Source organism: Periophthalmus magnuspinnatus, chromosome 16 (genome assembly GCF_009829125.3).
Source record: "Periophthalmus magnuspinnatus isolate fPerMag1 chromosome 16, fPerMag1.2.pri, whole genome shotgun sequence".
In the NCBI taxonomy this organism is placed as follows: Eukaryota; Metazoa; Chordata; class Actinopteri; order Gobiiformes; family Gobiidae; genus Periophthalmus; species Periophthalmus magnuspinnatus.
Window position 1 is genome coordinate 20,583,865 of NC_047141.1, and position 21,402 is coordinate 20,605,266.

At 37.3% G+C, this 21,402-nt stretch overlaps 2 protein-coding genes across 3 annotated transcripts; both read right to left on the reverse strand.

The window, feature by feature from the left end:
- Positions 1–1,861: 1,861 nt before the first annotated feature.
- On the reverse strand, positions 1,862–10,418 carry LOC117383213 (uncharacterized). 2 transcript variants are annotated; one of them, XM_033980309.2, is made up of 3 exons: positions 10,160–10,416; positions 8,845–9,141; positions 1,862–2,473 (listed from the first exon to the last, which is right to left on the reverse strand). In XM_033980309.2, the coding sequence occupies exons 1-3, from the start codon at positions 10,274–10,276 to the stop codon at positions 2,321–2,323; spliced, it is 567 nt and encodes a 188-aa protein (XP_033836200.1). In that variant the 5' UTR covers positions 10,277–10,416; the 3' UTR covers positions 1,862–2,320. The 2 variants fall into 2 exon arrangements, with proteins under 2 accessions (XP_033836200.1, XP_033836201.1); XM_033980310.2 differs by having other exon boundaries at positions 1,882–2,473; positions 8,845–9,102; positions 10,160–10,418.
- A 1,127-nt stretch (positions 10,419–11,545) lies between these two features.
- On the reverse strand, positions 11,546–21,395 carry fxyd3 (FXYD domain containing ion transport regulator 3). Its single transcript, XM_033980312.2, has 8 exons — positions 21,192–21,395; positions 14,391–14,447; positions 14,044–14,076; positions 13,783–13,812; positions 13,633–13,707; positions 13,513–13,549; positions 13,370–13,413; positions 11,546–12,316 (listed from the first exon to the last, which is right to left on the reverse strand). The coding sequence occupies exons 2-8, from the start codon at positions 14,422–14,424 to the stop codon at positions 12,297–12,299; spliced, it is 273 nt and encodes a 90-aa protein (XP_033836203.1). The 5' UTR covers positions 14,425–14,447; positions 21,192–21,395; the 3' UTR covers positions 11,546–12,296.
- Positions 21,396–21,402: the final 7 nt, after the last annotated feature.

The window sequence follows — 21,402 nt, forward strand, 5'->3', positions numbered from 1 at the left end:
CATATTGCCACACATGAATGGCTATTTATGAAAACACTGTATCGAAGGAAATGGTTTTCATTCACGCACTAAGTACTTTGCAGTTTATCTTGTGCTGTTCAAATTATGTGGTTGTTTAACCATATAGCAGTTTCTTTAGGGAAGCACCGATACGATACTAGTATCAGATTTTGCTGCAGATGTTAAATAATAATAAATTGGTGCAATAAGGCGATATATTGGCCTAAAATGTCTCATAATACAAATATTGTTTTGTGATTACAGACAGCTTTGTATGAATACATTTGGATCATTTATCTTCTGCTGTTTGTGTTTAAAGGAAATAAACTATATTTTCAGTCTCTGCCCTAGTATTCGTTCATATCAAGTATCGGCAGATACTTAAAGCTAAAGTATTGATATTGGTATCAACAGAAAAATCTGGATCGGTGCATCCCTATTCTTGTGTGACTTTCCACATTGAAGCACTAACTCTCAATAAGGGAAAATAATTGGTTCCTCTCTTGCAGGACTAGTTTTAAATGTGGTCTTTAAAGTACTTCTGTAATTACAGCTTAATCTTTTGTGAAATGAATAACATTGTTTTAATGCAAATGGTCTGTTATTGAGCAACGATGGGAAAGTCAAGTGTAAATATTGAATAAATGTACAATGAATGAGGCGATGATGCATGTACTTGGTAAAAAGGCCTTCAGTCCTGCTGTCAATAACAGCACATCTCAAAATTATACATTTTCTTATTCATTATCAGACAGCTGTGTTTTTTAATCAAACTATACAAACACCTACTGATAGAATCATAAGTGTCTGCTATATAAGTGGGTGTGTTTATTTTTGCTACTTTGGAGTATTTCTTTTCATTTTTGCTTTTGTTTGGCGCTTATTTTTATGTGTTCAATAAAGTTTGCATGCAAGTAGAAAGGTGTGCTGTGTGTGAACATTGCCACAGTCAGCATTTGGGATCAAATCCAAAGGTGAGCTGTAAAGTCGCCTGTCACCACCGTCTGTGCGGAGTGAATGAATAATGCGTGTAACTGCCATATTTTACTCTCACCAAAATATGCTTTTCTATTTGTAGTCTGGTCAGTAGGGGGCAGCAGATATCCAATTGACACTAAGGTAATCTATGCAACATGCTGATGTTTGTTCAGTTTGCTCTAACAACTTAAGCAAATGTAGTAAGAAGCAATGATAAATCAATAGAAGGCTGTGTTCGTGAAATAATATAACTTTGATTAAAAGTTCGAATTTCACTGTAACTAGTATAGATTCCTACTACTACTACTACTACTTTCCATTTTCCCCTGCGTCATATTCAGCCTCCATGTTAAAAGAAAGGAATGGTAACGAAACAAGTGTAAATGTGCAAAATGTTACTTGCTGTTAGTCCTAATCCTGTTGAAATATGCCCACGAAATTTAACCAGCACTAAACTGATTTTAAAATACGATTGTTGTGCAGTACTTCATATATTGTGGTTTTCAGAAACTAAATCTTAATAGTAGGCAACAGGAAACAACTTGTGTGGGCTATTGAGCAGCGATACCATTTCCCACAGCTTGAAAAACACAACTGTTATAGACAACACATGCTCACACAACATATGGATAATCCTGGTTTCAGTGTTGTACATCTCAAGGTAGCATGTTTCTGTTTGAGTTTAGAACTAGTCAGATGTCACAATGCTTTTGTGTCCTTAATTCTCCTGTTGGTAACATTCAAATGGAAATCTAAGAAAATATAAAAAAGACCCAATCAAACAATAAGCATCATACAGATAAGGGATTAAATAGGCCTCTATTACAGACTATAGACTCGTTTACATGTTCAAATGGAAATGCTATACACAGGAGAGTAAATGTACAAGCAAAAGTGATTTATTTAAAATTCAAGTGGATACATTATGTAAAAGCATAAGTGTTCTTTATTCATAACAAACATGGAAGAAGCAAGCATGTGCAGTACACATAAAAAAATAACTGAGGGCATTTCTTAGACAACCTTTGACAGCTAGTTGTCTCCAATACTCTTAAATCTTAAGCTGCAAACTAATTCCAACATACCAATAATTATTTCCTTTATGCATAGCAGCAGCAAATGTGGACAGTGTATTTGACAAAAATATGACTGTAGAATTATCAAAAGTTGTATTTTGTAGAATTTAATGGAATCTAGACACAAAATATAAAAATATAAACATGAAATATGGGACCTACTTCAACACTTTATCATTTCTATTTAGGCCTATCTATGACTTTTAAATGCAGATTTTACATATAAGGTACTGAAATGAACAAGTAACCAATAATTTTGTTGCATATTAGGTGAATGCTGTCATAACGACAATTACATAGATGATGCTGAGGATGATCATCAGAACACCAAGTCCGACGGCGGTATGGTTAAGGATTCGTGAGTAGCGGCTGGTTCGCTCTGCCTCTGCGCGATTTCCATTTCTGTTGGCTTCCCGTGTCTGACAGGGACAATAAAATCAAGTACAAAATGCTGAGTTAAGTTAAATACAAGTCCAAATATACAGTGAATGTTTAACCATAATGATATAAAAAGCAGAAGCATGAGAAGCCATTGACCCCATCTTGGAATGGTAGTGTAGTGCAATGGTAAAGTATATGAGATTTAGGCTGCGTTCACACTTGCACAGTCACCATGTCGAAATTGCTTCTAAATTGGGACTAAATCCAGACTGAACCACGAAAAGAATAAAACAAGTCTATATTAGGACTCAAACTAGACTCAAACCTGGACAAAATGAGGACAAGTGTGAACACACCCAGAGGCACACTAAGGTGAATTGTATATTGTTGGGTGAAAAAGAAGGCCCTATTATAGTGGCCTTAGATAGGAGTAGAGTGGTAGACTAGACCAGTAATAAGAGAAGTGAAAGGTGAGTAATAGAAATCACAACATCCGCGTCAAAGCTATAAGCAACATAAATTTAGAATATTCACAACATAAACAGTACACTTCAAAGAAGTTCTCAGAGAGCACGGACACCTTGGATTACATAACTGCTACAGGCCAAACCTAAATCTCATTCTTCATTACTACTACTACTACTACTTTCCATTTTTGATAATTAACACTCCCTAGTTGAAGCTTTTTAAGCATTCCTCTTGCAACTCTGTTAATCCATTGTAACCACTAAATATTTCAAATTTAGGTTAATCTTTTACTTGATCAAGAAAATCATCAAGTATCAACTGCATGCACCACAGATATTCACCCACTAGTGTATATAGGTTTATTATAGTGTGGGCGTCTGCCTGGCATAAGTGCTTCCAGTAACAAGATAATCATGTGGAAGGAAACACTGGAAAGGGTGGGGTGGACTCATATAAAGGTCAAACTGTGACTGGAAATTACACTAAAGCATCCATCACAAACAATTTAGCCTGTTGTTTTTGAACCAATTCAGGCTATGTTAGATAACTAGTCAATAGATAAAAACACAAAAACAAAAAATTAAAACACCTTTTTCAACATTACAAAATCTTTCCCCAAAACACTATTATTCTTAAGCTCTTGATGAATTTACTATTAGGACAAATGTAACTCTGGTTCCTTGTCTGCCCCCTCACTCCACTTCAAGTTAATCTGCCATGACAATGTTTTCTATTGTGATAAATCTCAAACGTGGAAACGATCCAACTAACACATACCTAACACATACTAGAACTATGTGTTTAAGATATTGTATCTTTGACTTAATCTGACAACAGTCACTCAAGGTCGTGTGAGTGTTTTAGCTGGTGTTTTGAAACAGTGAGCAGGTGTAAACTTTATCTTGAGGCGAGTTGTCCTAAATTTTTTTGAATGTTTTGAAAGCCACACACACCTAACCTACAGTGTGAGTTTTGCACAAATTCAAAGTGGAAATTGCATACCATTTACACTGGTAGTTTTATGCACACTTGTTGTGTAATAGTATGTAATGAATATTTGTATTTATTTGTTTTGCTAAAGCTATATATGCAGTACAAACTCTTTCTTTAATAACTTGACATGAGGCTTTGCTATTTTAAAGATGCATAGTTTTGCATTGAAGGATCAATCCTACAGTGTGGCTTCAGAACTGAAAATGAGATGGATGAGAACTTTGTCTAGTTAACTGAGTTTACTCTTATTTTGTCAATTTCACTACTTTAAACCCCTTTATGTTGTCATGAAGATCATTCTAAAATGTACAGATATTGAAAAATGGATTTTTTCTTTTCAGTTGCAGTGGCTCAGTAGTGAAGAATGGAGTAGGCTGAATATGGGTTGGCTGTTGTTCTGAGACACAGCTGATCTGAATATGGCTGATAAAACACTGTGGAGGAGAAATTAAAGAGCTACTCTGTTTTATACACTAGCAAAACACAGGGGCAGCCATGGCTTCACTACATGTCACTGTATGAACTTGTGTCTAAATTTCTTTTTACAGGAAGCAGGAACCTTAATATTAAATATAAATATTGTGTGCACCAAACCTGCACATTTTAAAAGGAAATGAAAGTTTGTTGTTGTTATTTTTTTCTCTCCACCGAATTAGTAGACCAACAGTGTTTTCATGTTGGTGACTGCTTTACTCTTTGTACAGTTTCTTACATAAATTAACAAATTTTGTAACATCACCGTAACATCACCATGGAAACAAGCAAAATAGCTTATCCTCCACAAAAATTCTTGTGCAGTGTGCTTTTAAATGTAATCATTAACATACTAATTTCAGCCTTGTTTAGCCTCCATTATTGTCAGGAAAGCATGACCGTTTACATCTGTTGTAATTGTCAGTTTGGGAAATGAGATTTATGAAATGTAACATCATTATTGTGTAAGCAATGAGGAAGTTCACTTCCTCATTTTCTTAGAATTCTCATAACGTTTGAATTTTTACTTCGCATTCCAAATTATTATGGAAATTGTGTTTAAGTGTCATTAGGGTAAATTTTTTTGTTTTCCAGTGAAACTCATGGATGGTATTGTGTCTCAGGGCTCTCAGACACCTGTGCCAATTAATTTGCCAGGTAAGTCCAATTAAAGTAAAAATTACTTAAGAAGAACGTTCCACATTATTAAACAGGCCACCATTTTCCAGCAATGTGGGAAAGAAAAAGGATCTCTCTAGTGCTGAAAAGTGTGAAATAGTTGAATACCTTGGACAAGGTATGAAAAGCGTGATCATCGCACTATTAAGAGATGTGTAGCTGATTCAGAGCTCACATGAATTTGTGCAGACAAAGGCAAAATGAGGAAGGTTTCTGCCAGACAAATACGTTGGATTAAAAGAACAGCTGCTAAATGCCATTACAAAGCGGTAAACAGGTATTTGAAGCTGCTGGCAGCTCTTTAGTCCCACTAACATCAAAGTGTAGGATCCTCCACAGGCTTGCAGTTATGCATAAACCATCTATTTGGCCACCCTTAACCAATGCTCACAAGCAGAAACGGCTCCAGTGGGCCCAGAAATACATGAACATTCATTTTCAAACATCAAAAATTCTTGTTCACCGATGAGTACTGTGCAACCCTGGATGGTCCAGATGGCTGGAGTGGTGGATGGAGTGGTGGATGGTTGGTGAATGGCCACCATGTCCCAACAAGTCTCTGACATCACCAAGGAGGTGGTGGTGTCATATTTTGGACCGGAATCATGGGGAGAAATCATGGGGAGGTCATTGTCACACCTTCAGGGATCTCTCAAGGTGTGAAAATGACCTCTGTAAAGTATGTGGAGTTTCTGACTGACCACATTCTTCCATGGTACAAAAAGAAGAACAGTCCTTTCTGTAGCAAAATCATCTTGATGACAATGCACCATCTCATGCTGCAAGGAATACTTCTGTATCATTGGCTGCTATGGGCATAAAAGAAGAGAAACTCAGGGTGTGACTCCATCCTTCCTGACCTCAACCCTATTGAGAACCTTTGGAGCATCCACAAGCGAAAGATTTATGAGGGCAGGAGGCAGTTCACATCCAAACAGCAGCTCTGGGAGACTATTCTGACATCCTGCAAATTCAAGCAGAAACTCTCCACAAACTCACAAGTTCAATGGATGGATTGTGAAGCTCCTATGAAATAAGGAGTCCTATGTTAAAATGTAACTTGACTTGTTAAGATGTTTTGATTGAATTAGCTTTTGATTTCAGTAATATGCTAATGCTTAAACATAAACAAATAACCATTTCCAGTTCTTTACGGCAACAACATGGTTTGAAACTCTGTTGTGCATAATAATTTGGAACAGTGCATTTTAAGTTTTTTAAAAATACTGTTATCATTTGGAGGTTTGTTCAATAACATTCAAATTGTACACTAAAGGTTGATGAATTGAACACTATGATGATAATTTTTATTGACAATTGGCAAAATCAGAGAAAAATATCATTTACATAATAATTTGGAGCACAATGCATTCATACAAAGCTGTTCAGTAGTGATTTGAAGGATAAATAACACTGCTGCCAATGTCTATTCAGAGTTCATCACATCAACAGCCTATGTTTAGAAAATATTCAAAACTAAATATTACATATTGTCCCTGCGCCTTCGGGTCAGGGACAGGTCTCTCACTGTTGTGTCGGCCTATGGGCCAAACAGCAGTGCAGAGTACCCGGCCTTCTTGGAGTCTCTGGGAGGGGTACTAGACAGTGCACCAACCGGGGACTCCGTTGTTCTCCTGGGGGACTTCAACGCCCATGCGGGTAACGACAGTGACACTTGGAGGGGCGTGATTGGGAGGAACGGCCTCCCCGATCTGAACCCGAGCGGTGTTTTGTTATTGGACTTCTGTGCTAGTCACAGCTTGTCCATAACAAACACCATGTTCGAGCACAAGGGTGTCCATCGGTGCACGTGGCACCAGGACACTCTAGGTCGGAGGTCGATGATCGACTTTGTTGTCGTGTCATCTGACCTCGGGTGAAGAGAGGGGCTGAGCTGTCAACTGATCACCACCTGGTGGTGAGTTGGATCCGCTGGCGGAGGAGGAAGCCGGACAGACCTGGCAGGCCCAAGCGCATTGTGAGGGTCTGCTGGGAACGTCTGGCGGAGCCCTCTGTCAGGGGGATCTTCAACTCCCACCTCCGGGAGAGCTTCTCCCTGATCCCGGGGGAGGTTGGAGACATGGACTCCGAGTGGGCCATGTTCTCCACCTCTATTGTCGATGCGGCTGCTTGTAGCTGTGGTCGTAAGGTCTGTGGTGCTTGTCGCGGCGGCAATCCCTGAACCCGGTGGTGGACACCGGAAGTAAGGGATGCCGTCAAGCTGAAGAAGGAGTCCTATCGAGCCTTGTTGGCTCGTGGGACTCCTGAGGCAGCTGATGAGTACCGGCGGGCCAAGCGTGCCGCGGCTCGGGCAGTCACAGAGGCAAAAACTCGGGGTTGGGAGGAGTTCGGGGAGGCCAAGAAGGAATATCTTCTCAATCTTCAGCAATGAAAAATATGGCAAAAAGACAAGAGGTACACAAAGGATAACTCTCCAAGTAACAAGTGGAAGCTTGTACAAGGAGGTGGCGCGATAGTCGAAGTGTATTTGGTAGACATGTCTTAGCAATCAAGGAAGAATATTTGGTCATATTAACACGACTGGTGTGGCAGTTTATCAACTGATAAAGATGACAGGAAGTGGCAACAAATCCTTCAATTTTAGGCCAATTTTATATAATTATTATATATATATTTTTTTAATCACAGTTTTACAGAACCTAGCACTGAATCCTAATATGAAAATAGCTTATGACAATAGCATCACAGTGACCAGATCGCTATTCAATTTGTATCCCCATATTACCACATGCCTATGTGGGAACATATTAGGGACATTTTGTTGTTGTCATAATTAGCACTTAGTAGGATATAGTAAAGGTTAGGACTTTTTCATAAGATTTTCTTTTTCATGTTAAGTTTACAGCTTTTTGTACAATAATGGTTAGGTTTAGGGCTTTGCTGTAGGATTACTGTGAGATTACAGTCCTGTTATAGGCATATGGTTAAAGTTAAGGCCAGGGTGGGAGTTAGGATTATGGATTTATTTTCACAAGCATTGGGAAAAATGGGCTGTGGGAATAATTACAATTTCAAATTTGTTTGAGAGGCTTAGCCATGTGTCCACTCTAAATTGCAGAGTGGCTATTCCTGTAAACAAGCTGCAGTCATATGACAGAGAGGAAGAGCACTGTAAACCAGGTTTAAAGCAGGATCAGGTCAGGACACTATCAAATCTAAACTAATGCTAAAAAAAAACAGCAAGAGTGCAGGCTACAGTTCCTTTTATCTTATCGCTGAAATTTGAGATACAAATTGCAGCTGCTGTGATCCATTTCCGCTCTGTTTGAATAGCCATACTAGAAAAAGGAAACGCCCTATTCTTCAACATTCAGCCAGACAGTGCTCTCCAAAACAAAAACAGCAATGAAGAGAAGGCAGATGACACTGTGAATCATCAGATACATTTAAGCTATAAAATCAATCATGGACAGCTTTTAGCAAGTCAGGGACAATATTCAATAAGTTACACTGAAGAATGGAGTAAAAGACAGAGACAGAAAGGAGGGTGTGTGAGGATGAATCCCAATTTTGTGCTTCAAATGTCATATTAAAAGAAACTACAAACCTTGCAATCATCCTAATATTCCTTAATAGAAAATCTTGCACAATTATGAAAAAAACTGTGATGTATGAAAAACAATTTAGGTTTCAAGTCTGAATCTGTTTGAACAGTTGAGAATTGACTTGTTTACTGTTAATTTTCTATTAATGTACTGTAGTCAATAGTAGTGATAACCTATTACTGTACTGTATATGAAGATCTATAATCTGTATTTAAAATAGTAAAACTTACAAAGATTGAGTAAATCAAGGCAGCAATCCCCAATGGCATACAGCAGCACAGCAGGGTGAAGATGGAATATCCCAGGTAGTCTTTTTCAGGAGGGGACAGAGGCACACCTGGGTGTAGGGTAATCACAGTTTGACCAGGGTAGACCTGTCCGGGGTAGGGCTGTCCGGGGTAAGGCTGTCCGGGGTAGGGCTGTCCGGGGTAGGGCTGTCCGGGGTAGGGCTGTCCGGGGTAGGGCTGTCCAGGCTGTCCAGGGTAGGGCTGTCCGGGGTAGGGCTGTCCAGGCTGTCCGGCGTAGGGCTGCAAAACACAACAGCAGTGCAACTTTTGGTTTGCATCTTTTATGGCTGTGCTAGGCAAGTATTAGCCATTAACCAGAGCATAATACATAACATATTGGTGAGGACTTGAATTTGGACAATCATTAAAACATACAAATATAGTAATGGACTTGCCTAATTCTGTTTCTTACAAGGCTTGCTGCTTTTCATACAGAACTACAGAGGGACTGTATAAAATTTGCACTAAAACAACACTAAGACAGGTAAACATGGTATAAAAGACAAGATTAATATAGATAGATCTCAGTCTCAAATTAAAATGATCGTTTTATTACAGAAACAAATACTGTATCACAATAAATTATAGAAAAAGAAATGGTGCAAGCAACCTTTATTTCTGTACTGGACTATGGGGATGTGGCGTATATACAGGCTTCGACCTCTGCTTTGAAACCTATGGATCCACTCCTCCCTTCATTTTATGATGGGTGATGGACTTGAAACCCATTGCTGTAATCTCTATGAAAAAGTGGGTTGGCCAGCACTGTAAAAAAATGTATTTATAAGAGAGAGGCTACTTCACAAACTCCCAGAATACCTAATCATTGATACCAGAACATTCCATATCAGATCACAGGACAAAATTCAGAAAAATGTAACACAGTCCAAGGAAAAGTTGGTGACACAATCGCAATTTAATAATCTGGCAATTTAAATACACACACCTGCAACTGTTCTTAATTTTTTTTTTATATGAACTTGTATACTTTCTGCTTGTATTGCATTTTAAACAGGCTGCCCATCAAAAAGAAAGCCTGAATGCTCTCATTAGTTTCCCCTGTATGAATAAAGATAAAGAAAGAAAGATTTAGGTTTAGCTTTTTATCTTTTATTTCACTATATAAAGATAAAGAAAGAAGGCAAGAAAGATTTAGGCTTATCTTTTTATTTCACAAAGCATCCCAACTAGGCCTATGTAAAGTATTATGGCAATTTCAGCTCCATAGCATCCAAAACAGGCCGAAAATAAACCTTACTTGTTGACCAGGCTGTGGGTATCCCATTGAAGGCCCTTCAGGATAGGGTGGAGGGTTTAGCTGGTCGTGCACAGCCGCTTTTTCCGATGGAGGGGGGTTCGCATCCTTATTCTCCATGATTCTTGTGTCTCTAAGGCGTATTTCTGTTATTTTATTTCCTTCAGCGGAGTTTTAAAATAACGGCATCCCACAGGCGGGGCGCTGTTCTCGATGTCACGCCCACAACAACCGACCTAGGGCCTGTTTAGGAGCTCCGCTTGGACTGCAAACTTCCGCTTGAAACCTCGAAATAAAATACCCTCAGGGAACGGAAGGACAGTTAATTAGCTATACATGTCAGGTAATTTAGGACATTCAGGAATAAACCATGAAAAGTATCATCGAGGTGTAGTTAGACTAGCTTAGTATGTGCTATGACACAGTGGTTGTCATGGTGATTTATTATATTATATTATTATGTGTGGCGCTGTGCCCTTTTTGACCCCGTGAATTTGGTTGATTAGAAAATGCCCCTTTATCTCTTCAGACCTAACGGCTTTGGCACATCTGATAGCGCATTAATCCGCCGATATCTTCCTGCTTTTGGGTGGTCTTCGATGGGCTTTTACTTTCGTTTGTTTGTCTTGTGTGTCCTTAAATGGTCTCTTCTGTTGATTGAAGATGGAAAACAGGCGGAGGGGCGCTGGCCGGGAGCAAAAGTGTGATCCCAGTCCCAGAGAGTGTTTAAAAAAGCCCCCTCTAAACTCATTTTATGCCAGAAGATATTTATAAATTTACAAAACACCAAAACTTGGAAAACGACATAAACCCATAAAAATGTGAGTGCGATTGTGAAAGGAAGGATATTACATAATGTAGACCGGACCACAGCGCCCCCTGGTGAAGCTATAAAAAGCAACGCGTCTGACAACCAGTTACTCTACGAAGAAGCTAAAGTTACACTGAACCTTTTCCCTGATGTTTTGAGTTGTAGACTGAGGTGGTGAATAATGGGTGGGAATAAATCTGGGAATGTTTGCTTTGCTTGTGTAAGTCTTGACATAGCCAAAGTGCATTTTGAAGTACACCAATAGATGGCGCCAAAACATACAAAAAGGCCATAAAGCCTAAACATTGTGATCACATTGGCTTGGAATCTTGTATTATTATTTTTATCACGCACAAAGGCTTATCTTCCGTCACCATGAAGAATTGCATTTCCATCAGTAAAGTCACTTTAATAAGATACTTGTACTGCTGCATACTTATACCTGTGGTCAAGAATTATGGTAGCCTATCTGTATCTGGCCTTTTTTTTTTTTGGATATACAGTAGTTTGGATTCTTGATAACAGGGCATGCCATGTTAGTAGGTCATGTATTATATATAATGAATCAAAAAGTCAAATTAGTTTCAACATAATTTTTATATAAACATGAACGGTGCAGTCCTTTACACCTATCCGTACATATTAAGCACATTCTTGATTATCAACAGCATTTCACGGACTGTAGTTTCACACAAGGAAGGGGTTAGACGTTCAGAGTTAACTTAAGCATCTATATTAAATTTACAATTCCTAGAGACTATACTGGCTACTTTTTGGTATAGTTGCACTTGCAGAGATCAACCAAAACAAAGCTTGAACAAAACAGCATTCACTCTGTTACAGTAAAAGACATTTTTGATAGACAATTGTGAACAAGATGTTTGCAGACCTTGAAACTGAATAAAGGTAAAACCAGTGTATGCCTATATTAAGGCTTTCTGCAGGATTTTTATAATGTGGATTTTAGTACAACTAAGCACAACGATTGGATTTTGCTCCGAGATATATTATTATTTATAGTAGTTGTGAAGAACAGATTCATTTTTATATTGTTTAAAAATAAACTGCTTTGATCCAAAGATATGTAGCCTGCCTGTTAAATGTTTTTTGTGATATTAAAATGGGGCATTAAAAGACAATAACTTATTCTGACATATACTCAGAAACCCTCACGTTGATGGGCTGTTATTCCACAAATTGTGCAGGTCTGAGCAAGGACTCTGCATTATGCTTCCTTGTTTACTTTCGGTTGCTTCTAACAAAAGTAAAAAATAAAAAAAAATGCATCAGCTACTTTTGCAGTTCTGTGAAGCCAGGAGTTGTGGACATTTAGCATTCACAAGCACGACCTAGAAACAAAAATGTGCAAAGTTAAATATGACACCATAATATTCCAAATGTATTGATTTGTCCCTATGCTGAATTTTGTTGTGGAAACTATATTTTAATAGTTTAAGGTTAAGTAAAATAAAGGCTTCAACTGATCTATGCATAAAGAGTTATTCATTTTACTATAAATTTGAACTGCTTTTTTCACACTGCAAAGTAAAGCAGGGGCAGACTACTATCATGCAGCCAATCCAGTCTCAGTATTCAACTCAATATTCTGGGTTTTCAAGTGATAAAATACTTGGCAATTACATGCTGAGAGTGCACAGTGGTCTGCTTTGACAATATAGTCAATATAGCGGTGGATTTATACATTACTGAAACTATACTGAAATAAATCCCTTTTGTTATTAGTCCTACTACAAGAGAAATGAGGCAGGAGCAAAAGCACTCGCATTGCATCACGGGTAGTTTCCATAATGCAGTTTTCTGTGTTTACACTAAACATACGGACAGGGCAAATATAACTTTAGACTTTAGAGCTATGAAACGTGCTATTTCAAAATCTAAAGTGTATGCGGTACTAGAAAGGTAACATGGGTATGAAAATATTTTCTGATAGGGATAACTGAACACAGTATATTAAAACGAAGGTATCTTATAAATAAATACATCAGTTATTAGTGGGGTTTTCTTTTCATATTTTTCATTTATCTGTATTTATACAGGGAGAGTACCACACTTTCTTTTTCATGAGCACCCTGCTTAGCCAATATAAACAAAACAAACAAAACAATAATAAAACATCTGCATGGGTTAATTTAAAACATTAAAAACAGGTGTGATTATACATGTTCATCATCAGATTTTTAAATTGCAGTAGTGGCATTAATGTATTAAGTTTTTCATGTCCTTGACATATGTTCCATTTTGGGAAGCAAAATAACCAAAATCTTCTTTTCAAAATTCTTTTTTTTCATTGTAGTTCTATATCCCCCTGTTTACATTTACTGTGATGCATGTGCACTTGATTTTAGGAAAAAATAATAAAACACAAAAAGACTGTCACCCACCTTGGTCATTGAGCATCTGCTGTGCATTGCTTCCTGTCCTCCTTCTAAAGAATTAGAAATAGGGGGAAAAAGTTACAAAGATAAATGTTTGGTTTGTCGTGTTTGCACAATACTACCTATATATACAATATTTGAAGGGTTACCTGTTGTTCTGATTGAACTTGCACCTACAGTGACCACCTGGAAAAAATGTGGTTATTATATGTACCTAATGATTAATAAGAGTTCAGCTCTAATTCATAATGTAATAATTATTTTCTTACTGAGCAGAATAGTGATGCCAATGAGACAAAGCACAGCAGCAAGGATCAGACCTCCAACACGCAGCTCGTGATAGTCTACAGACAGACACAAGAGAATAAATCAGCTGAATTTAGCTTAATACAACAACATAAAAAATGTAAATACATTACCAAATGTGAATGCCGCATCTTCAGGATGGGCTATAGAAAGAGTGTGAAATAGCTTTACATAAAGGTTGTAAACTTATAACAAAATGCCAGTATACCCAAAGCTCTAGTTTGTATCCTAGTAAATCATTGACATCATACATCAATATGCCTCTATGTAAAATAAACCCAGAATACACTTTGAACCTTACTTTTGGTAGTTCCCACATTTACTTTGGTATTGATTGCAAGCATATACATTAACAGCATTAGTAACAGACTTACCTTTTTCTTCTTCTGCAAAGACAAGTGACACAACTGAAAAAGTTTGGACATAGAAAATATACATTAATAGATAAATATAAACAATGACTAGCAGCATTAGACTATATAGGATTTTACGGGTCTTCCATAAGAGCTGGACTTGTTTAAAGCTTGACAAAGCTAATCATTTCATGTATGAAGTAAATTTCATTAAAAAGATTTACACAAAGTGACCACACACAGGACTGGCAGAGGTTTGTGAGCAGCTACATTTCTTGAATTATCAGACTAAATATTTTTAATACATTTATTATGTACAAATATTGTATATACTCATTTAATGACATGAGACATGAGAGTTAACTTACTTGTCATCAACACCAATGTGATCATTTTCAACATTTTCAGTCTTAAGCCTTGAAAACCTAAAAGATAGAAATAAAAATAAATGGAAATTTGAACATTTTATAAAAAAGAGAAAATGTGTTTCTGTTTTCTCTGTGATATGAACTTTCAGTTAAATTAAATATTCAGGCACATAACAGGCGTCCAATCCTGTGACACATGCTTGCATGTACCTGTGTATGTAAACACACAAATGTAGCGAATCAAAGGCTCATTTGTTAGTGGCTTTTTGTATTATTCTGGGATAAATAACATTAACTCTCTCCCTTATGGCTAAGTAATTACATTTCAATAACATTTCAAATAGGTGGAAGCTGGAAGCAGGATTGTACTGGTACCAGCTGGCCGAGGCAACAAAGACATGATTCAACACTGTTTTCTATAGGGCAAAAAAAGACTGGAATGTCCAGTGACAAGCTCATGCTCTTCTGACTAAGACCAACAATAAGACTAAAATTTAATTTATGTATTGTTCATGACCATTTTGTCCTAATGAGGTCCTGCTTAAATACTGGTCCAGTTTGTTATGATGCAATGATATTGTCTCTCATTAACTGCTTATAACCCCTGAGATTTGTTATAAGTGGTAGCAGGTAAAGTAGCATAAGCTCTGGGAGGAGACAAACCCTGTGGATCTACAGTGATTTTCCATCGACTGCACTTTCCACCTAGCATGCTATACTCATGAGCAAACATGCCCCATGCCCACGACAGGCTGGCACGAGCACACAAGAGGAGGGCTTGGTAAACCAGGCATAAGACAGAGAGTGTCACAATTACAATGTGTATGTTCACTAAAAGGTCTTTTCAATACGTTAAGTCATAATAACTAAAACAAATCAGTGTTGATTATTACATGAACGGAGCATTAAGCTTATCATCAGCAAACTAGTTAAGTTTAAGTTAAAAACATGTACATTAACTCCACCTGAACCCTTCTTTTTCCTTTTTGTGTTTTGTCATAAAGTTAAACACCTCAGTGTTGAGGATGTTAGTGTCTAGTACAGACATGGGCAAACTATGGCTCGGGGGCCAAACATGGCCCTTTGGGTTTATTAATCTGACCCATCGAACATGACCAAATTATATTCAAGGGTAAACCTTGTTCAAAGTTTTTTCCGCTGTGTTTATTTAACTAAAATTTAATAAATTAATAATTGATTTGATTAATGCATTTGGAAAACACAATGAGCAATGAGCCTTGCATATTCATGCATTGCTACATATTACATGCCAGATCTCTAATATAATATACACACACATATATATCCTGGCCTGGCCCCTCTGTCAAATTGCAGGCCCATGTCTCAAAAAGTTTGCCCACCCCTCGTCTAGTACTACAGTATAACACGGCCTAGAAACACAAAAATATGAAAAGTTTAAAATGAAACCATAATCCTCCAAATGCATTGGTTTGTCCCTATGCTGAGTTTTGTGGTGGAAAATATATTTTAATAGTCTGATAGATCCTCAATAGATCTATTCATGAAGAGTTGTTCATTTTAATGCAAATTTGAACTGCTTTTTTCATACTGCAAAGTGAAGCAGGGACAGATGGCCATCACACAGCCAATCCGATGTCAGTATTCAACTCAACCTTATAGGTTTACGACTGAAAAAATACTTTGTAATTATATGTGTAAGTGGTCAATTATAAGTGTACAGTGGTCTGCTTCATTATTGAAACTATACTGAAATAAATCCCTTTTAGTCTCTGCTTATCCTCAGCAGACTAGTTGAATTTAAGTTAAAACTGCACCTGAACCTTTTGTTTTTCCTTTTTGTGCCATGTAATAAAATTAAACACCTCAGTGTTGACCATGTTAATGTCCAGTACTACAGTATATTATCCTTCATCTACAATTTCAGTGGAGTTTCATTAAAAAAATACACAATTTGGCAAAGACAAGAAAGTAAAATATACTAATTTATGTTGTTTTTTTTGTTTTTTTTACAAAACAAGTGGAACCATAAATAACAGTAATGCTTAGTAAATAGTGACGGTCTTTGATTTTGATTTCTGTTGATATTTAGGAGAAAGACAAGACAAAGATGCTACTCTCTCTAACTCTCTCCACAGCAACCCATTGCGAGGCAGGGGGAATGTAGAGGATGGGAATGGGGCCAAAACCACTGCAGGGAGGGCTCACCTCAAAATAAAGACATCCAGACAGAGAGGAGCTGTAAGGAGTGGAGTGGATGACAGAAACAGAGAGAGATCACCCAAAGAGGAGAATTTGATGCAACTATAGACCAATATCAACATGTTGCACCATGATATGGTGTCATAAATCCATTCATCTTCAAAGAACCACTTTACATGTACAGTATGCTAAAACTATAAAACTCAAAAGGGCATGCTGCAACTTTTCTGGTGAAGAGTCTGTTATCTCTCCTTAAACATGTTTTTGTTGTGCCTGGAATGAGTATGTGTTTAAACTCACTATCGCTGTGGAGATAAGCTGACACCACCACAACCTACGGGTCAGATCTGAGTCGACCCTACTCACAGTAAGAATTATTTCTCAAGGTATTGTTGAAAAATAATAAAAGAGAATTTGTTTAATGCCATATGTTAACGATCCCAAGCAAAACACAACCGGCGACCATCCCAATAGAAAAAGTTCATAGTGCACCTTTAACCTTTATGTATTATCTTGTGATAATATTCAATAACTAAACAAAATTTAATTTCAGAATATGAAATCTTGAAAAGTTGAGTAACCTACAAACTAAGAAACTGGTAGTTGTACAGTTGTAGATCAAAGATTAAAACATGAATCAAATATTTGTTTAAGGTGCAGCCCACAGGAACACTATGGAAGCAAAATGACAATGCTGAAGGCTTGAACACCTATGTATTCATGAAGAGACTGATGACAACTTGTAACAGAAGAAATCAAACTAAAATGTTTTTGTTCTGTTTTAGGTCTACACTGCTCAAAACTTCTTCCTCCAGCGTCCACAACAACATTGCCTGTAGGGTCACCAAGGAAAACATGATTTATTCTGATTGATGTCAGTGTTCTGAACTTCTCAATTTATTTTTTTAATGAAATGTATAACAGCCAGCTCTTGTAACCCTGTGTTAGTCTGCTTCTGGTCCTGTTGCTCCATTTGTTTGAAGCTCTACTGACATTTCTCTCTGTGCTACTCCAGTCTATACTTGAATAAGTCGTTTGTAGAAAGCTCTTTTGTTTAAAATTGCAGCTCCACAACTCTTCTGTTTTGATGAGATTTGTGCTACCTCTCTAATCCTCTCCAGTCTCTCTTTTTCAAGTCCATTCCTGCTCTTCTGTACATCCTCTCCTCACCTCCTTCCTCTTTGTTAGGTCTGCTTCACTCATTCATATCAAGTGTCCTCTTTTTAAAAGCACTCTTCCTGAAAATACAAAGATGCCTCTTTAAGTCCCATGAGAATGCATTTTTACTGAATAATTTGCAACTTAGATAACTTACATTATATATTAGCATTTTTGTCTTGGGAGTTAAAATCATTAGCAAATAAAATGTATAGACTTTTTTGTTAATATTTTACTCGTAAATAATAACGAGTAAAAGGATGGTAAATGAACCCTTACTTAAGAAATAGATTGATTGATGGAACTTGACCACCAAAAAGTCATAGTCCTTGATGTTTTAAATTGTAAGATTCTTATGTCAATTCAACTCAACCATACAAAGTTGCACTAAACTTTTGTTTAGTTTAAGTTGAGTTTACTTTCACAGTCACACTCGAAGTCAGTTAATTGTATGCTCCATATTACTGTAGTATCCAAACTATTTATGTGAATGACTGAAGCAGTGTGTGTTTTTCTAAAAGAACCACCCACGTCCCCACACTGGATATAGGGTCGTGTGTTCCTGCTACTACAAAGACAGCTGTTCATTCTAACAGGGATGTTTTATTCCTAAATTAGACAAGCCAGATTCCTTTGTCACACACATCCTGTATGAGAAAGAGCTGTATACTGTGACAGCTTAAGTGTATGACCCAGACAGACAGGAGCTGTAAGGACTGAAGTGAACGACAGAAAGAGAGAGAGATGACTCAAAGAGAGTGAGGGAGAATTGGATACAACTAAATACCACTATAAATGCATTGGGCTGTGTCTCACAATGATACGGAACAGATTTCGTGTCATAAATCCATTTGTCTTCAAAGAAGCATTTATGTGTACAGTGTGCTAAAACTATGAAGCTTAACTTTTTTGGTGGAGGGTCTGTTATCTCTCCTTAAAGATTTTTTTGTTGTGCTTTTAAACTCTATCTCTGTGAAGACAAGATGACACCACCAGTGTGAGGTATAAGAAAGATCAGCATACTGTGACAGCTTAAGTGCTAGTGATTTTTAGTACATAATCAATACTTAAAAATGGCATTTTTCAACATGTTGCAAATGTACAAAATTCGTTTCAGTTATTATTTTTCATTTTGAGGTACCAGAACCCTAGCAGCAAGCTGGTTGAAAATATGAATTTGATGATAAGTTGAGTGGTGTTCCTAAGGGATAATGACATGGTAGAAAATAGCTAAAAATATAGCCATATATGGTTTGTAACTAAATGCTAATCTTAACTTCAACATAACTTATTGCTGTGATTGCCCATGCACATGATCACTACTGCGAATCCAAACTATTAAAGAAGCAAACCCTAGGGACGTATAGCATGGCAATAGCAGCCTAGCAACAAGTATTGTGTATGTTAGTGGTAAGGAAGGGCAGACAAATATGTAGACCGAGAGAAATGAGGAAATGAATGTAGACCAGACCAGGAAAAAAAAAGATTCCTTTTGCACATATTGCGGTCAAAAATAAGAAAAAATTTAATCCTAAGGGCAGAATGTGTGATAGCAGTTGAGACACAGTGAGACAGAGGACAGTGATTATAAAAGAGGCATAGACAAGGAGAGGAGTGGAGCATACTAGAGCTCTGAGTCACTTCGGTAACTGCAACAGCCTAACACTGAGCAACTAGCAACTGTCCCATATGGGGAGAAGCATTCGTTTAAGTCCCTCCAATAAGTGTTAGTAAGGCACACGTTGCCATTTACTTGAGTAACTTTTTATTTTTAATCTGTAGTTTTATTATATTGTAACAGTTTTCTTTCTTACAACAAGTTACTGTTGGATTGGTAATGTTTATTTATTGTCTTGTTTTTTTTATAGATTGCAGTTTATGTTTATTTCATTGCCTACTCTATACAGCCTTCTGATTGTCTAGGCCTATAGCCCATCAATATAATACAATTAGACTGCAGAGTATTTTGTCCTTGTCGTTTTCCCCTTTTATCAAATGCTTTTTCGCAATAATAATTTAACATTTTTGCTACTCTTTCCAACTTCAGGAGCTCAAGGAGCAAAGTGGAGGAGATAAATGGTTGTAGTACTCATACAGGAAAATCAATGTGTTGTCATAGAAGTTTCTATATTTATTTGTGTTATGGTGGAAATCTGAGCAGAGCACACCTCCTAAAAGCTTTCTCTTCTGGTCATTCCATTTGATTGTGGCCCTTACTCACAACCTTTTTTAAGAACTGAATCACGTGAGGCAATGGGGGAAAGATGAGGAGAGGAAACTCATTTGACAAAGCAAAGTCACAGTGATCATTTGGTCTATGGCCTTATGAAACCAACATGACCTGCAATTGTATTCCCCAAACATTGTTACCAAAATCCATGCAAAAACATGCACTGTATGACTTTTCCAGTTGAAAGACCTGTGTGTCTCTATGAGTCCAATGCTTTCCTTATGTTCCACAGCATGGCATTCAAGTTATGGTATCTATCTGCATAAACACATGCAGGTCACGCCACTAGCCCAAAATAAAGGTCAGATCTGAGGAGAGGAGAGTAAATGCAAGATAGATATGTTTAATGCCCTACTGGGAACAAAAGTTATAGTGCACCTTTAACATAATATAATAAACCTACTTAAATGCATGGTCCCCATATCCTATTATGAGACCATGTTGATCAACTTATTCTTCAGAATCACTTGTCCGGTACTGATGAAACCATAAAAGAAAATCTATACATTGAGTAATTTGTAGCCCAATTTTTAATATGTAAAAGATGATATGGTAGTTTGTTTTTTGTTTTTTTCTCTCTGGGCAGATAAGCTTTACACTATGGTAAAGTTGGATTGTGTGCCAACGTCAAGGACCTAGGATCTTTAATTAATCCATATAACTTTTCATTTGTTCTTCTGTCAGCAGCATAGTTAAATCGTCTCTCTATTTGCCCTTGACATGTTCTGTCCCAGTGCCATTTGAGTAGGTCCAGGCTTTATCGCTGTTGTCCCTTTATCAGCTGGGCATTTTGCACAGAGCTGGCACAAACATGTCATCAAACAGGGGTGTGAATAATTCAAAATTCATTTAATCATACTATCTTATGCAAGATCAATAAGGGGTAAATGGCAATGATTAAAGCATGAAATAAGAAATCAGGCTGCTTTCTAAACATTAACTTTAAAAATGTAAACTTCTGTAGCCTACTCACCAAAAAGTGTATCTAATAATTTCTAATGACAATGTATTGCCTAATTTTTCATTTGCACAACTTAAAATTTTTAAAGTACAAGATGGTGGATAGGACACTTACATTTATCAACCTACGCTTACATCATCCAGACAGACACACAACTTGACTAAAGAGAACACAACTTTAAAAAGATACCATGCCTGCGTCCAAAACTTCACTAAACTTGTTTCAGAAACCATAAAAAAAACACAGCTCAAGCCTTTTATCGCAGACTTACCCCCGTGCGTAAACTTCAGCCAGCAGCGTCAAAATCTCTCCCTCACAGGATGTACCAGCGTGCGTAATGCGCCAACACCCTTCTACACTGTTAACACTCAACAGGTTGGCTTGGTTTTAGCTCAAGGGGCCGAGTTATAACTGTGGGAGTTCGGCTACAAAGTTCTGATCTGGAGTCAGTGGAGTTCGCTTCGTTCATGAGTGGAGAAAGT

Excerpts from the sequence above, each read along its gene's own strand:
- LOC117383213 (XM_033980309.2), bottom strand. The coding sequence starts at position 10,276 with ATGGAGAATAAGGATGCGAACCCCCCTCCATCGGAAAAAGCGGCTGTG. Across the intron at positions 9,142-10,159 it reads ACCCACAGCCTGGTCAACAA|CCCTACGCCGGACAGCCTGG; the intron begins GTAAGGTTTATT and ends TGTGTTTTGCAG. Across the intron at positions 2,474-8,844 it reads CCTTGATTTACTCAATCTTT|ACACGGGAAGCCAACAGAAA; the intron begins GTAAGTTTTACT and ends TGTCCCTGTCAG.
- fxyd3 (XM_033980312.2), bottom strand. The coding sequence starts at position 14,424 with ATGTTGAAAATGATCACATTGGTGTTGATGACAA. Across the intron at positions 13,813-14,043 it reads CTTTGCAGAAGAAGAAAAAG|CCCATCCTGAAGATGCGGCA; the intron begins GTAAGTCTGTTA and ends CTCTTTCTATAG. Across the intron at positions 12,317-13,369 it reads GCAGATGCTCAATGACCAAG|GTCGTGCTTGTGAATGCTAA; the intron begins GTGGGTGACAGT and ends TTTTGTTTCTAG.